Source organism: Neltuma alba, unplaced genomic scaffold (genome assembly GCF_004799145.2).
Source record: "Neltuma alba isolate B1F8T4 unplaced genomic scaffold, ASM479914v2 tig00011573_pilon, whole genome shotgun sequence".
Taxonomy (NCBI): Eukaryota; Viridiplantae; Streptophyta; class Magnoliopsida; order Fabales; family Fabaceae; genus Neltuma; species Neltuma alba.
The window spans coordinates 500453-518354 of record NW_021636227.1 but is presented as its reverse complement, the minus strand read 5'-3'; the positions used below and the strand labels follow the sequence as shown (position 1 = coordinate 518354).

General features: G+C 34.8%; 1 protein-coding gene across 2 annotated transcripts; it reads left to right on the top strand.

Moving 5' to 3' along the window:
* The first annotated feature begins 1943 nt into the window (after positions 1 to 1943).
* On the top strand, positions 1944 to 17902 carry LOC114715048 (proline-, glutamic acid- and leucine-rich protein 1). Of its 2 annotated transcripts, XM_028899853.1 has the most exons (14): positions 1944 to 2071; positions 3525 to 3944; positions 4184 to 4300; positions 4872 to 4936; positions 5663 to 5768; positions 6440 to 6511; positions 11747 to 11806; positions 12333 to 12462; positions 12534 to 12727; positions 12832 to 13016; positions 13835 to 13962; positions 14253 to 14545; positions 15704 to 15944; positions 16820 to 17902. In XM_028899853.1, the coding sequence occupies exons 2-14, from the start codon at positions 3678 to 3680 to the stop codon at positions 17590 to 17592; spliced, it is 2631 nt and encodes an 876-aa protein (XP_028755686.1). In that variant the 5' UTR covers positions 1944 to 2071; positions 3525 to 3677; the 3' UTR covers positions 17593 to 17902. The 2 variants fall into 2 exon arrangements, with proteins under 2 accessions (XP_028755686.1, XP_028755687.1); XM_028899854.1 differs by lacking the exon at positions 1944 to 2071 and having other exon boundaries at positions 3898 to 3944; positions 4188 to 4300.

Sequence of the window (17902 nt, the reverse complement as noted above, 5' to 3'; positions counted from 1 at the left end):
TGCCAAGTGTAATCAAGATTGACAAGTGTCCTCATAATATCATGCTTATATCACCTTACTTACATCATGCTTACATCATCAAGTCATGTGTCTCTCATTTAACCTCACACGTAATATCTTCTTTTCCCATCTAACTGTACACATGATCCCTTACATGTCCCTTCATCATTTTGGAATTAAAATAGAGAGAAAATTAATAGAAAATTCATGCAAAATGCAGCCCCTATGTATTCCTCCACTTATCTTGTCATTCTGCACTATATCGGGTACTTTTTTGGGTCTTGACTTACTTGATACTACTAGAACATGTTCTGGCATCTTTTTCTCGTCTCAATCAAGTCCACATATGGCACCATCTCAGAAAAGTATAGAAGAAAATAGTTAGCTCCATTGATAGGCTACTTAGCCTCATTGAGTCATGCAGTAGAGATTTCGCGATATCGAGTAGACAAAAAACTGTCTAAAACATACCCGTCTTGCGTTCTGATTTTTCTACTGTCCATAAATATCTTATAGTGACTCAACATGCTGACTTAGAGGCATCATAATTGTGTCATAAATGCACTTGGTGACTTAGCACAATGACTCAACACCGTAATCATTGCCTTTAGATTTTCTTTGATTTTGTTTCCTATTTAGGAGAAAAAATTTATTTAATATTTGATTAAAACATTTTATTCAATCTCGAGCTTTAAAAATTTATCTGTCCATACCATAAAATTTCTTAAATTCTAGAGAAAATCTGTGAATTTTCTCGTGCCATGGCTCAATCCGTAAATATTTATTTTTGAAAATCCTATAAAACTCCCTTTTTCGGCATAACTAGGCTTTAAATATTTTTAAAGCCATTCTGTTTGGCCTCTGGGGACAACACTAATTTTATAATTTTTTGTAATCTCTTAACTTAGAAATTCCCATTTTTACTTGTTTTTCTGAGGCCTTCTTATAGCTCAAATAATTAAATCTAATTGTATATCTCAAAATGAGCCATATTCTTTAAAATTCATTTAAAGTCAATACAAGGGCATTTTTTTTAATTTTTCTTCACATACAAGTTTCAACATGCCATTTCCCTTTTTTTATGATTTTTCTAAAATTTTTCTGGAATTTCTGAACTTATTTTCCAGTATTGCCCTTTCCAGCCTGAAACCTTTCAACTTTACAGTTTAGTCCCTGCTATGATTTAACCTCAAGAATCATTCCTTTAACGTCTCTATCATAACTTTTTGCCTTCATTCATCTTCATTTCTCATTTCTGGGTCTTAAGACTTCTTCGAAATCTTTAACTTTATTTACATTTTAGTTCCTAGAACTTTCTCAATTTGCAGTTTAATCCCTGAAAATCTTGTTATTTTCCTTTTACATTTTTAGGACTCCTACTGACTGGGATCCAGTAGACTGCTCATCTCAGACTATTCCTGGTACTTCTAGGTCTAAAATTTAGAGTGTTACAACCATAATCTCCTACAAATAATATCTTTTATCTTCAACTACACCTTTCATTTCCTCCCTTCCTCAAACCTATCCACTCATACAGTAAAGATGAAGATGAAGAATATCACAATCCGCAACTCTTAAGAAGAGTTTAGTAAGTTACTCACTTGATTGCCAATGTTAGAAGCTCTTTAATCCCAATCACACACACACATGTAGACCCTTCCTTCCGTAGTTTCCTGTCATTAAATTTCTCGTGTCTACCTTTATTAAAGAGGCTGAATAACTGAGGGGCATTTAAGAAATTTTACTATTATTTCATATTTACAATGTAAGATTGGGTCTATTGAAACAATTTTTCGTACTGCTGGGTCTCCCTGTGCATTAGGCATTTTTAATTTTTATTGCCATTTTTTTTCCTCAATATTTCTATTTGAATTCCTGCCATCTCCTCTCTCTGACCTTGTTTTCCTTTCATTCTCTACGGCCACTCTTCTTCCGCATTGTCGCCTCTCGTCCTCCGTCCGGACTAGACGGCGCTGACCACAAGGGCAAGTATTCGGAGTTCCGCCACCTCCATTGCGGGACGTCGGGTCGCTTCAGAGTTCTACGAACGTCTTCTTGCTTCTCTCTTCAGGTAGCTGCTTCATGTTTCTCTCTTCTTCTACTTATATCTCTTCCGTCGCCGTGTTTTTCCCTTTGAACGTTAGAGGAGTCCCAATCCAACTCCAGCCAATAATCCTCTCCCCGGTCGTCACTCTCAACAATTAAATTTACTTAACTATTTATTTCTCTTTCAAAAAAATTGTCCCCGGAGCCAGGCTTTTTCGAACCGAAGATATTGGCATTTTATCTTTTGGGACCAAAGGCATAAAATATTCTTTGAATTTCACTGTTAACTTTTAATTAGCTAATTGAGATTGAATGCCATACATCATGGATTTTTCCATTAATTGATTCTGATCCCGCTGCACTTTCTAGGAGATGCTGTTCAGCTGTTCGATAAAATGCTTGTGTAGGATGTGTCTTGTTTGGCTTCTTTAAGTTTCCATTAATGTTTGTGAAAATGGTTTCTACCTGTATATTCTCTTTATTTGGCGATTTAAAATTGAGCTTTCCTTATTTATGCATTTGTTTTGCGTTTTGCATTGCTTCCTAAGCAGCGCTGTTATTATGTGCTTGTTGGAAAATACTAAAACAATTCATTACAAATTTTTTAAGGTTATTGTTGTTTTTATATATATTTTTTTCAATCATATTTTGTGAAACATGATCTAGTCTACTGAATATTCATATTTCCTGGAAAATTTAATTATCATTTGCATTTAAATATTAGATCATAATCCAAGTCTAGCTAATTGAGTGGGATGCACTTCCATATCAGAAAAGTTGATTATTTTATATGTTTTGCTCCACACACACACACGCATGCGCGCACATACATGCTTGCATGGGTGTGTTTGCGTCCATTATCTCCAAAGTTATTCCTCAGCTTGTTTCATACAGGTATGGTGGTTAAAAGAGTCTTGGTTAATTGCAGGGTCATGTTTGAGTATAAACCCCTTTACAAGAGAACAACGTTTATGCTTATGCAGCATACACTTTTGAATATGAAAATGTCTAGAGTTCAAAATTCATGGTGGGTTTAAGAATAGTAACTTATTGATGCATGATTTTATCAATCATTATGTGATGTCATTGGGTATGAATATTATCATGATTGGCATTTGATTCTTCTTAAATTATGAATTGAAAAATGAAACATGGCAATTAGTATATTGTTGCTTCATTTGGTGGACCATGCCTTTTGTTTCCATGATTCTCACCTCTCCTCCTCCGTCTGCTGCACTGCTACTTTCTCCATCATTGTCGGTCGACACTGTCATCTCTCTTGTAGTCTTGTTCGTTCTTATCTTCTTTCTCATCGTCTCAGAGTTTGTTCTCTCCAGCTTTGATTAGCATTCTGCAGATTCGGTCCTTCATTAAGATGAGTGTCTGGGTTCATTCTCTCAGCTCTGATCGATTATTATGTTCTTTGTTCATTTTCTTCAGCTAATTTTTCTGTTCTAAGCTTTTTTTTTTTCCTTCAGATTTTTTAGTCCAGCTATTCTACTTCAGAGTTAAGTACATTGTTATGCTTGAGGCATATTTATGAGACCAAGCATTGCATTATAGAGAGCGCAAGCAGAAGCAAGAGTTCGATCCACTCTTGTATTAGTAAGCTTCAAGCTTCGAATCTTACCATGGAGGCTTTCACTCACGTCAGCGACATGTATGATGGGGCACTCAAGCCTCGCTTGCTTCATACCCTTATCAAAGACCACCTTCCTGATGAGAAGCATCCCTTTTCGAATCCCTCAGAGCTTTCACGTGTTGTTTCCATTGTCAGAACTCACCATCTCCTTGCTGAAGCCATCACTGACGAGATGAGCCAAAAGCAAATTGAGCGATGGAAATCTGCTGTTGATTTGTGGGTTGACTGCATGTTGACTCTCACCTCCAGTGACATGGTAATATGATTATTCTATGGTTGCACTTTGTTTTGAATGAATAGGGGCATTTTTAATTTTTCATATGAGCAAAAGCCGTGATTTTTAGACTGTGTTATTGGTTCCATGGTTGGATTTTTCATAGTCTTTACTGCTTCACATACAATAGTTTATGCTTGATTTATAATCGAGTTTTGTTGAGTATGGGATGTTGGAAGGTGCATTTATGTGAATTTTATGGTCATATTTCTATGTCGTAGCCAGATAAATGTTGGGCAGGTATCTCTTTGCTGGGGTTTACTTGTCAAGAGTGCAGCTCTCCTCGTTTCCTAGAATCCTGCTCTGAATGGTTCGAGAAGTTGCTACAGTTTTTACAGGTATCAAGCTGTTTTTGTGTGCATTTGGCTTCTTGGCTTGTAAGCTTTCTGGAACTTCCATTTTCTCTTCAAATTTTAACTGTGGATTTCCTGTTGATTAAACTTTATATATATACTTGTCTCTCCCACGCAAGAACAAAGAAAACCCTGCATCCTTGCAACTCTTGATGAATTTTGGAAAAGAGATGGTAACGTGGGATACAAGAAAGGTGGTTTTGAATGAGGGATGCATGATGACCTCCGAAAGAAAAATAGGAACCATTTATACAGTCGTTGATCTCTTTCTCTAGATGATCCCTGAAGTGGCATTCATTTATCAATCAGTTGTCTTTACTTTATTCATCTAGTATTTGACTATTCTATGTGTGAAACTTGTTTGGTTGGACTCCCTATTTGCATTTCTTTTTTCAGCGTATGCATATGCTCAAACACATGCATCACTTGGTTCTGTACATGGTTGAGGGTCTGGATTTGAACTGAGTCATATTTGATTTATTTATATATTTTGGTTGTTGCTGCTATTGTTATGTACATATATGTGACATGTCTTTCTTGCTACATATTTAAACAGTCGCCAGCAAGTTCCCATTTTGTGAGGGTGGCTTCTGTTGCTTCGATGTCTGATTTATTTTCAAGGTTAGATCCTTCTTTTTACTCAAATTTTTTCTTATTCATCAGTGTACAATCGTAGACATGTCCTGTAAAATGCTCATGTTTGGTAGTGATTGACAAAATCCCTTTTTGCCCCAGACTAGCAACTCCATATATATATATTCATCTTTATATATGCTAGATTAGCATATATAAAGATGTGCAATGAGTAAAATGTTTCACTCTTACACCTTGTTTACTGACCTCTACATATGCACAATCATATGCATATTGGTTAGTGAGTTTTTCATATGCTATTAATTATTAAACTAAATACATTAATAAAAGTATTGTCAAGTTCCCCAATATTTGGATTCCACACATGCAATGCTTGCTAAATTTCTGAACTATAAATGGGACTTCTTTTTTCCCTTTTTGGGGAAAGGTATTCTTTTGCGTTTTATTTGAATTAATGTCACTGTAATTGTGCAGTTTTGGCTTGAGAGAATAATGTAAATTCATTTTCTGGAGTCTTAAATATTGGTGTTATAAAATATATTACTACAGCCATCTTCTGCTCAGTGCTTCTTGTTCAAGAGTCGGTTTGTTTTCAATAATTGGAGTACAGAATTGGTTAAGAATGATTACTCAACAGAACTAAAAACATGGTTCTTACTTTCATACATCTTTGCCTTGGGTGAAATCAATTAAAAATGATCTGTCTTGAGTCTATTAGCTTGATGATGTGCCTCGTACTCTTTTCTGATATAGGCTGAGTGGATTTCCTAATGTTAAGAAAGATGGGTCTTCCTTTGCTGCAAAAGTTGTTCAACCAGTTCTGAAGCTGTTAAATGATGAGAGCTCAGAGGTTATATTGGTAAGTAGTACTAGCATAATTTGAAGATTATGATTCTATTTTTAATTCTAAATAATTAATAAAAAAATTCAATAAGTAAAACGGATGAAGATACATATTTTGTTGTGTTGGCGACATTTCTTTTGGCAGGACTTACAAGAAGTAGAAAAATTCTGTGATCATGTAGTGAGACTGGGAGAAACATTTGTTTTGAAGTGAATTTGTGATTAGATTTCATCATCTAGTGAGACTTCATCTTGAGTGAATTATAGCTGAAGGCCCAATATAATTATGAACAACATATGTTGATAGATTAAAAGTAAGTAACCATTTGTTTCACTGCAAAATGCCAAAAGAATGTACTCAGTTTTCTCAGGGTAGTTTTCCTGTTCCTGGATAAAAAAAAAAAAAAATGTTTGCAGAATACCTCTACTTTTGCTCCCCCTCTTCTTCCTCGCTTTGTCTCTCAAGAGTGCGAAGTGATGAACATGTCTTGCTGTTAAAACTTAGCTTGTCTAGAAGACCAAAAGTTTATTATGAATCCCTTTTTTGCTGAATGCTGCAGGCAGTTGACCTGACAATATTACTTTCATTGCATGCTTATCGCCCTAGTTTTTACTTTTCAGTTCTTTTATATCTGCTTTTTTAACTTAATGGAGATTCATTTGTTGTCTGGGTTGTGTTGCATGCAGGAAGGTGCGCTGCATTTGTTATGTACAATAATGACTTCATTCCCATTTGCTGTTCAACGTAATTATGACAGTGTAAGCTTCTCTTCTTTTTGTTGCAACATCGGGTACATGTTTAATTCAATATATTCAATTAATAGTTTCAAATTGTGCATTCTCTGTGTTTTTCTGGTACAATTGAGTTGTAAACAAATTCCACTAATCCCTTTTAATGAGAAATTTCTGAAGAATATAATATTTTATTTTAACAAGGAATTCTGATTTATGTAAAATCTAAATAAAATAAATGGTAATTTGGGAAGTACAAACCTTGGAGAACACTGTGAAACTCCAGTTGACAATAAGAACGCGTCTTATCTTACTAGGCGAGATCAACTAAGGGAATTGCAAACCAATTTTTCAAATATATCATCAACCAGTAGATCCTATTTGATAACTTCCTTGAGTGTCCTTCTTGATCATCCTCTACATCTTTTCATGGGTGTAAAGACTGTCTGTCTATTCGGCCCTCCTAATTGTTGTCTCTCTGGGCTTCTTCTATCCATCTTCAAACCAAGCTTATCAAATGGGGATGTGAATTGTGAATCAGAAGGTCTATTTTTCGAACCTTATATTGAAACTTATATTGAAACGTATCAATTATTAAGGATGACATGTATGTAATTTTCATATAAGAGAACGTCAGAAGTTTATGGATATTAGCATTTAGCATAAAGAGTAAATATCACAGCACATCAAGATTCAAGTTATATAGTGAAATAGACAAAATGACAGTGACTATATGGTGTGTATACACCTCCCGAAAAATCAAAAAGCCAATACATATCAAATTTTAGTGACAAATAATCTCTACGATTAATTCAAATTAGTAAAGTCACTATCACATTTTAAAACCCTAGCTTAAAAAGACTAAACACATCATTCGTCACTCATCATTATCTCCAAGATCAATGTTACTCAATTTGTCATCATTCTCCATTAACAATGTCACTTCTTATTTGTCCTCCTCCCCCTCATCAACGTTCTCTTCATTCTCATTATCTTGTTCTATTATAGATTTCCTTTTGCTATTGGCTCTAGCATTCAAGTTTCTTGGACTTAGGAAAAAAAACTCTAATAATCATGATGATATATATTTAAACTAGAATTAACATAAGTTTAGTTTTAAATAAAACATTATACCTCTCTTCCTTTTCTTGCTGGGAGCTTCCCCATCAAGAGTGAAACTTTCACATATGTCCATCTATGACCCATCAATTGGCAAGCATGAATTTTCTTTTTCAGTAATCTACTCATCATCAGATTCAATATCTAATAAACAGATTGGATCATATGTCAGTCCCCTCTCTTCTTTACTCTTTTGTCTCGTTTCAACTTAAATGTTGTACTTAACAAACAATTACATTTAACGTTTATTGCTTTAAGTGATTTCTTTGCTTAATATGCACTTCATCAAAGATGCTCTAATATCCAATTTCTCTCATTCGATAACATTGCATGTGGGACTCAAGATTCTCATGGTTATCTCTTGTAATTCCTTACCTTCTCCATAACTTCCCCACCAAAGAGCTACTAAAACAAATGCAATAGTATTTTAGAAATGCTTTTGAAAATTTAGATTTATTTGGGCTTAAAAATTAAATTCTGAAAAATAATACTCCTCTGGTCCTTAATATACGACTTATTTAACTATTTTTATTAAATTAAGGAAGTTAATTAAATTAGGTAATAATCATAAATATGGCATATGTTTCCCAACATACCCTTAGTTAAAAGACTTATTTAACTACTTTGATTAAATTAAAGAAGTTAGTTAAATTAGGTAATAATCATAAATATGGCATATGTTTCCCAAAATACCCTCAGTTAAAACTTCTTTAAAAAACTAACATTTCAAAAAATATTTTAAATTATTTTATTAAAAATATAAAACGGTAGAATTGATGACTATGTGGAATTAATGAGTAGTAAATACTCACTCACTTTATAAAATATGTAGGTGTATTATTAATGAGTAATAAGTATTATTGTGGTATTTAATTATTTAATAGGAGTAATTTAGGAAAGAATTGATAAATATGAGAAATAGGTCCTATATTAAGGACCAGAGGAGTAGAATTTAAAGAACGGTACTATAGTTTTTTTTTTTTTTTGGTCTCTAGTAGTATTTATTGGCATGCTCCTTCCAAAAAACCCCTTAGCAGCCTTGCCTCAAGTTGTTGATCAATTGCAAATCTTGCCCTTCTGTTCAGAACCATTCTCTCAATACTTTCATATAAACCATAATAAATTTCGTTGTCCGCATTAAGTCTTTTGTTATAATGGAATCTAATAAAACAATAAATGAATTTTGTTTTTTCTAACATACGCTTGAGCAATAAGTGCATAAAACTTACCTAGGATTAAGCTAGTAAGTAACTGCATGGATAAGCCTATATAGTTGCAAATTCCAATGAGTATCAGTGATTTTCCACACCTTATACCTTGATTCATTCTTTTGAAAATTTTCAGCAATTTTTTTTTTGGCTCTACCCGTTGCTTCATAAATATATGGTTCTATTTCACCATTTACAAGTCCGGAGAGCATTCTTTTGCTGTAATATGCAACTTAATGTATGATAAGCGGTTGCAAATTTTGTCACTATTGATCTAGCTAATTCTGTTCCCTTGGAATACTTTCAATACAAGTTAAGGACCCATGCCATATATTTATAAAGCCATGGATAGAGCTAAAGATGAAATTGCTGAAAATTTTGAAAAGAAGGAATCAAGGTATAAGAAGGTGTTGAAGATCATTGATATTCATTGGAATTTGCAACTACATAGGCCTCTTTATGCGGCTATCTACTATCTTAATCCTAAGTAAGCTTTATGCGCTTTAAATATTTATTCTTTAAGTGTATGTTAGAAAAACAAAACTTAGTTATTGTTTTAGTAGGTTCCATTAGGACAAAAGATTTAATATGGACAACAAAATTTATTATGGTTTATATGAAACTACTGAGAGAATGGTTCTGGATATAAGGATTATTTGCAACTGATCAACAACTTGAGGCATTCAAAGTTGCTAAGAGGCTTTTTGGAAGGAGCATGACAATGGATACCATAGAGATAAAAAGCAACGCAGTACCTTTCTCTTGTCTCTACTATTTCTTAGAAATTAATTTTTAATCCATAATTTATCATTAGAAAGCGTTACTAAAATATTAATACATTTGTTTTGGTAGTTTCTTGGTTGAAAAATTAGGGAGAAGGTAAGGAGTAACAAAAGGTAGCCATGAGAGTTTTAAATCTCACAAGCAGTACTATGGATGTGAGAAAAATTGGAGCACCTTTGATCAAGTGTATACTAAGTGATTAATGTACTTGTGTGTGAGAAGTACAACCTTCAACTTGAGATAAGACAAAAGAGTAGAGAGGAGAAGGGGGGAGACATGATCCAATCTGTTTATCAGATATTGAATATGATGATAAGTAGACTACTGAAAAAGAAAATCCATGCTTGCTAATTGATTAGTCATGGATGGATATACATGAAAGTTTCACTCTTGATGAGGGAGTCCAAGCAAGAAAAGGAAGAGAGGTATAATATTTTATTTAAAACCAAACTTAGGTTGATTCTAGTTTAACTACATACCATCATGCTTATTAAGTGTTTTTTTTTTGGGTCTAGATCCAAGAAACTTGAATGTCAAAGCTAATAGCAATGGGAAACCTATAATAGGAAAAGTAATGAGAATGTTGAAGATGGGGAGGAGGAGGATGAAGAAGAAGTGACGTTGTTAATGGAGGATGATGATATATTAAGTGATGTTGATCTTGTGGAGATAATGATGAGTGATGAATGATATTTTTAGTCTTTTTAAGTTAGGGTTTTAAAGTGTGACAGTGACTATACTAATTTGAATTGATCTTGGGGACTATTTGTCATTGAAATTTGATATGTATTGGCTTTTTTTATTCTTTTAGGAGGTGTATAGAACTTATATAGTCACTATCATTTTGAGTATCTCATTGTATAACTTTAGTCTTGATGTGTTTTGATGTTTACTCTTTATGCTAATATGTACAAACTTTTGATGTTTTCTTATATGAAAAAAGTAGGCTTTCTAATTCACAAGTGGTATCCCGACTTGATAACCTTGCTTACAACAGTTAGATAAAACTTCCCTATATGCTTAATAGGCACTTCGTGATCACAAATAATTCCTAATGTCTTCCTATATTTCAACGACACAACTTGTATCCTATGTTTTAGCAACTCCAATTAACAGGGAGCCAAAAATTCTGAATAAAAATCAAGAAAAGTGTATGATGAAAAAGCAGGCCCCTTTTTGAATGTGGCACTTGCTATAGTTTACTTGAATTCTGCTTCACCAAGACTAGGGACTCTGCGAATAGCCATTTGGGGTGTTCAGAAACCCAATAGCATGCAGGGAAACTGCCAACCCAATAATCACTGCTACTCATGTAAGCCCTGGTAATTTAATTCCTTGGTAATATACTCCTTCGATCCTTAATATAAGACTTATTTAGTTAATTTGATTAGATTAATAAAGTTAGATAAGTTAGTTAATTATATGAAATATGACATTTTTTCTAAAACATTATAATCATCTTTCTTAATATCCTCCCTCTCTTTTTTAGTTGATTATGGTTGAAGGAGTATCAATAAGGACAATTTAGGAAGAATTGATAAATATGAGAAATATGTCTTATATTGAGGACCAAAATCAATTCAACAATTAGGTCCTACATTAAGGACCGGAGAAGTAAATTTTATGGGTCTTCGATTTCTTTAAGGATTAGCAATGGTTGTTGTAACAGGTTTTGGGAGGATGCTTGGGTGGGGAATTATCTCTCTTCCAAGCTTTTGTAAGGCCAGAGTATGTTTCTTCTTTGCCTAATATCCCAGTTCAAAGCTTAATTGATTCAAGGGACTGGTCATTCTTGAAATTTCCACTTTCAAAGGGATCCTATGGATAAGAATTCTTATAAATTTGAATCCCTATGTTTCTTGTTCCCATTGGTCTTTCAAGCACCGCAATCAGACAGTTCTAATTATACATTCAATGAATAACTGTAAAACAAACGTTCAGCATCTTCCTCTTCTATCATTTGCATTATGTGAACGAATGGTAAATTAACTCGACTATATTTAGAAGGCTGAATGAGCAACCACATTCTATAGTTGCTTCTTAGTGGAATACGCTGTTGGAGTTCATGGGTGAGCATTGGGTGTCTTCTGAATTCAGGGCAGCCTCCCCTCTCAATGTTATTGTGGCTTGATGAGTATTTCAATTCATGCAGGTTGAATTTGCTCTTGCTTCTAAACTTCTGTCAGGAGGATTCAGTCAACATCTGTTGAAGGTAATGTGCCTCCTCTTTCTCAACTGTCTACAAAAGCTGAGGTTTAATTATTTCCTCCGCCTTGAAGTTGCTGGCCTACAAAAGCTTAGGAAAGAAGACACAATAATAAATAATTGGTTATACTATGTAGCATCCTTTGTGGCCTTGGCAAGTTAGTGGCCTCATTTCTCTATTATACCTTTTTTTGATCATTATATAAAAATTTCTATTGCCTTGTTATTTTTTCAAGATGGGGATACGAGAGTCACTATTTATCCTCAAAATCTGTTTTTTCGTTCCCTTCCATTTTATTAAATGAGCCCTAAATGATATCAAATATCCTACTTCTATTGGGACACTCTTGCATGAGCTAACAGAAGTTTAACCCCTGACTAAATCTTAAATACCCTAATCACCTGTACCAACCTTGTTTCCTGATTATAATGATCTCATTACAGTCATGACAACATAAAATTGAGTATCTTCTCAATATGCATTAGAATATTGAACTCTTTTCTCTGGCTTTTGTTTGGTCTTGTAATTCCAGAAACTAGCTTATTCCCTAGCATTGCTTCCAAAATCAAGAGGAGATGCAGAAAGCTGGTCTGTGTTGATGCAGAAAATTTTGGTCATAATAAATGATCAATTGAATCATTCCTTTCAAGGTCTAGAAGAAGGTATATGTCACTGTTATTTGATTTATTGGCGTGGTTAATGACAGTAGTTGACTACTTTGCGCATATTGCAGAAACCAAGCGCTATGAATTTGTTAAATTATTGGTTCCACCTGGAAAAGATCCTCCTGCAGCTTTAGGAGGCTATATATCTGCTGAGAAAGCAAGTTATAAAGCAACAAAAAAGTCTGAGCAGTCATCAGTCTCTATTGTCTCTACACTTTTGCATTGTTGTTGCGCAATGCTTACAAACTCCTATCCCTTTAAGGTACCGTTTAGTTCCTTCAAGAGAAGGAATGAGGGTCCAATTTGTATCACTACAAATTTTTCTGATTTAGAAAAATGGTGGAAATCAACTTGATGATTTGCCAGGTAAATGTTCCTGTTCGCACGTTATTGGTCCTTGTTGACAGAGTACTGATGGTGAACGGATCTTTGTCACAAATGTCAATGCCCTTTGTGACTGCCAAGCAGCAAGAGGATATTTGTTCTGAACTTCCTGTTTTGCACTCATATGCCCTGGAATTGCTCACTGCTGTTGTGAAGGGTGTGGGCAGGTATGTGTGCTTAATACCTTTTTCCCTCCTTTCTATGGTATAACCATGAAAAGAAAAAAGGATGAAATGTTCTGTTGGTAGTGCAACTTATGATATAAATGAAATATTGAACTTTCTGGAACCTGAAGAGTTTTGATGTGTCAAAAGTCATTTATATTGATGCCTCTGTCTTGCCTTTCTTGAGTTTACTTTCTTTGTCTAGGTCTATAACTTGCAATAATTTGTCTCACAATGTTTTCACAAAACATGCTCTAGCTCATGGATATTTGATTTGTATTTATTGCCTCATTGTCCCGTACATATGTTATTGTGTTTTGATTTCTTAGTTATTTAATTTATTGTTCATATTGTTACTTTAATTGTCAAATTTTGCTTCTTAATACACATCAGTTTGAAGGTTCTTGCACATATTATGGACCATTTGAACCAATGGTACTGAATTATTTTTTTGTCATGTGTAACTCATGATATCAATCTCAGCTTCTGTTGTAAAAAACTTTGTTCTGAATATGATTACTATTATTTGGCTATTATTAGTTCTCCAAGTGCTGCGGAGTGTCTGTCAGTTATGTCTTTTATCCAAACTAAAATCCTTTTTAAGCTTTCTCCGTTCTTGCTTCCTCTTCCTTTTTCATTGCTTCAATTTATGATAAGTATATTGGTTTCCTTTTTGGTTCTTTTTTTTTCTTGATCAACTTGTCATCTTTCACTCTACCATGTATGACTTTGGGTGTGATTGATTTCCTCATTTATCTTTTGTGCATTTTATTTCTTGCAAAATTGCAGAATTCTCCTTATTGACAATATGTGTAATGCAGTCAACTGTTACCACATGCTGCCTTGACCGCTCGAATAATTACAATGTACTTCAAGACGTGTGCATTGCCAGAATTAAGAATCAAAGTCTATTCTATCGCAAGAATTCTCCTTATATCCATGGGTGTTGGTATGTACAATTTCTTTACAAAGATGTCTCCTTTCTTACTGTTGATATCATTTTGTTGACAAAGTGGCTGTTTGAACTGTCTTGTTCTGAACCATTGGAGGTGTACTTTCAAATTTCCATTTTTCTTTCATTGGGTTTAACTATGTTGTTGATCTGTGGCTAAAAGCTCAATGGAATAATTGCTTTACCATTGGGCTCTATGCTAACATTTTTCAATTAGAAAAAGTGAATAATTCCTTGTACTAATAAAATATTAACATTTTAGTTTACTAATGAGTCATTGTGAACAGGAATGGCTTTATGCCTTGCACAGGAAGTGGTCAACAATGCCTTTGTTGATTTGAGTACCATCAGGAAAAAGGGTCCTGGCACATCGAGTCTTTCAAATTCAAATGCAGCTACTAAAGCATTGCTACAGCCAAAAAGTAGAAAAAGGAAGCATAAGAGTATGACAGGTTCTCTTCAGCATCAGGAGCATGATGAAGTTAGTTTTTCGGCAGCAGATGCTCCAAAGAACTATCCAGCGACTCCAATTTCTCTGAGGATAGCTGTGCTTGAAGCGCTTGAGGTTCTTATCACTGTGGTAAGTTATATTTCACATCTTCATGGATGTTTCCCTCCTTCATTGGCTTTTTAGGTCCCCCCCCCCCCCCCCAATTTCCACATCATCGGTGAAATCAATTTGTGCAAACTTTAAAGTGAGACAACCGTCATAAAATCAATCAAAATGCTATCCTGGTAAGCCACAATTATAAAGATTCTTTCTTGTACACTTTCATTTATCCAAACAACTACAGTTTTTAAAATCATTTGATTAATTGATATCTGAAATGGGTGATCTACAGTTTTACAAAAAAATGATTGTTTTGACACAGTGCTGGCATGAGTGATTCGTGATAACCATTATTATTTAATTTTAACTCTGCTTTTAGCTAGTTGACTTAAGATTTACAAAAGTAACTACTATCCCAAATAATGAAGGAATAAGAATACTTCTCTTTTTCGTTGCTTTTTGTAATAGACTGGCAGACAGCCTAGAGCACAAAGCTTCCACTGTTTGCAGGCTCCGAAGAGGGCTGGACCTACTTTGGGTCTCCTTATATGTAGCCTTACCCTGCATTCTTTTTGGGCTTTTTTTTTAATAGGAAAAAAATTATTGGATGGAATTAGAATATAGGAGAATAATGCATCCTGTGATGGAACAAGAAAATAGAGAATCACAATGATCGGAAAAGCCCAAAAAAAAAAAAAAACTTCTTGTGTAAGGACACCAAACTGAAGATCTATAAACATTATCTCACATAAAAGAGAGGCTGTTGAAGAATCGGGCAATGTGCTTTGGAGGGAAGTATCTGAAGATTTTCATAATAAAACATTAAATCCTGACAAATTGATCTTAATCTGATGATACAGAATTCTTCTTATTCTCCAAAAAATGGCGTCGTCTTCCCACCACCCCCCCCCAAAAAAAAAAAAAGCAAAACGACCCCACACACACAAAACCAAATTCTCTTCGTCCTCATTCCAATAAAGGGCAGTGTCATCAGCAAACCATAGATATGAATACATCCCCTGGTAACCTACGGAAATACATTTGATTAAATCCTCTATTAACAGCTCTACAAAAATCTTAAAATTTTCTTGTAGGCTAATGCATCCAAGTGATTGCAGCGTTTTTTTTTTTTTTTGGGCTTTGAATAGAATATTAATTTGCGCACAACACTTTTATCACTTTCGACAGGCTGGCAGTTTAAAATGTGAAATATGGAGGTCAAAAGTTGATAATCTTTTGATAGTCATAGCAGTTGACTCTTTTGAAGGATGGGTCAGTGAGGAAATAAATACGTTTGAGCAAAAGGAGTCTGCTGTTACTTCTGCTGATTTGCAGCTTGCTGCATTACGTGCTCTTTTGGCTTCGTTCCTCTCATTTTCTCGAGCACGACCCCCACATTTAGCTCAGGGTCTTCAACTATTCCACAAAGGTACTTTTATTCATCGATATGGAACTCTTGTCATTATCGTTAATCTTTTTATTCCTCCTTAAAGTAGCAAATAATTGATAAATTTTTTATGCTCCCAAGAATAAATATTTGTAGCAATTGCTGTTAGGAAGATTAGTAGTTCTTGTCATATAAAATTGGGTATTGACTGTTAAAAGACAGTGTTTACACCTTACAGATGAGAGGAAGTGTTCAGCTTCATTTTATATTATGCTTCAATTTCTTCAACGTTTTGTCTTCTAATTTTTGCTTTGTCACTTGGGCTTTTTTGTAAAGCATTTGAGAGTCAAGCCAAAAAAAATTGAATTATTCCCCAATCTACTGTATATAGTATTTGAACTTAATTCCATCTAGGACAGCTTATGGTGGTCCCTGATAACAAGGGAGGTAACTCAAATTTCGTCTCTGGAGTACCGCTCTGGCCCTCCTGTTATTTTGGTGAATACTGCCTCATACCACCAATATTAGCTTAGTACCCATTCGTGTTAATGGTAAACTCGATACTTTTTCAGTATTATCTGCGCATTTTTTGCCACTGTTAGCATGATATAAGAGTCATGAAATCCATTCTTAAGCCTTTATAGATTGTCACCCTTGGTCTTATGTCCAAAATTTTCAATTTAAAGTAGTTTCTAGTTTCAAATTTTGTCTCTGCAGCAATTTGATGACCATCAACTGACTAATTCCAGTCACTATGGATCATGAAAATTGCATGCTAACCAGACACTGTTTACACTTCGTGAATATGAAAGTAGATGTGGTGGCTTTTAAGTTTTTTATGAGAACAGTTCATATCTGCTTTTTCTTGAAACTTTAATACAAAACCGTTACTAACTGCATGGAATCTATTTGTGCAGGAAAACAACTAATTGGAACGAAACTTTCTGAGTTTTGTGCCTATGCACTTCTAGCATTGGAAGTGCTCATACATCCAAGGGCACTTCCATTGGTAGACTATTCTGTAAGTCGTAATTCTTTTGGTGAAGCTCACAGTAATTTTGGAGGTGGCTGCGCTAGTGGCCAGAACATAAGTAACCCTTTTAGGTCTCAGCAAGTGGGATACGATACTCCTGAATCAGATGATGATTTGTGTCAAAAGTGGCTGGAGGATGGCACAGAGGCAGACGTGCCATTGGCCGAGGGGGCAAAGCAACCTGAAGAGCCTTTTGGGATGTCTAGAGATAAGGACCCATCCAGCACCAAAGAGCCTGAGAGGAGCAAGATGTCCGAGACTGCCACTTGTGCAGATATTGAAATGACAACTGTTGAGGATGAAAATGTCAACAAATCAGATCGTCCTGGTGAATCTGCCATGCAATTTCACCCCATACCTTGCACAAGCATTTCTCATGCTGAAGCTTCTTGTAGATCTGTAGTTGTTGAGTCAGTTCCTGAGAAGATTGTTGCAGATAGCACAGTGCCTCGTACAGGCAGTAAAATGGAATCAAGCCAAGAAGCCTCCATCGGCAAAGACAGTGAATCAGCTTACCTAAGCGACAAAATGCCAAGGACCTCAGATTTGAACAAGGATCAGGGATTTGCATCGAAATTGGATCATGATGGTTCATCTGACGATGATGATGATTTACCTGATATTGTGGATGCAGACCCAGATTCTGATTCCAGCTAGGGAAATCTGCCATGAATCCAAAGTTTCGTGAGGAAGACGTAGTGTAGCTTAGAGTCATTCTTTTTGTTTTTCCCCTCTTCTTAAACAAACATGGCTCTAAATTTCTTAAACAGGTAGGAAATGGGGACATATAAATCACCATAGCCCAAGGCACAGTTTAGTGACAGCAAATTTCTACCAGGCAGTGCCAGGCGTTTAAGACATATAATCTTAAAGTGCGGTTAATATCCAAAAAGTTGGGTAGAAATTGTCGGAATTTTGAATTGTTATTTGGATATGGTTGGATTTATATATTTTCATGTGGTCTCAA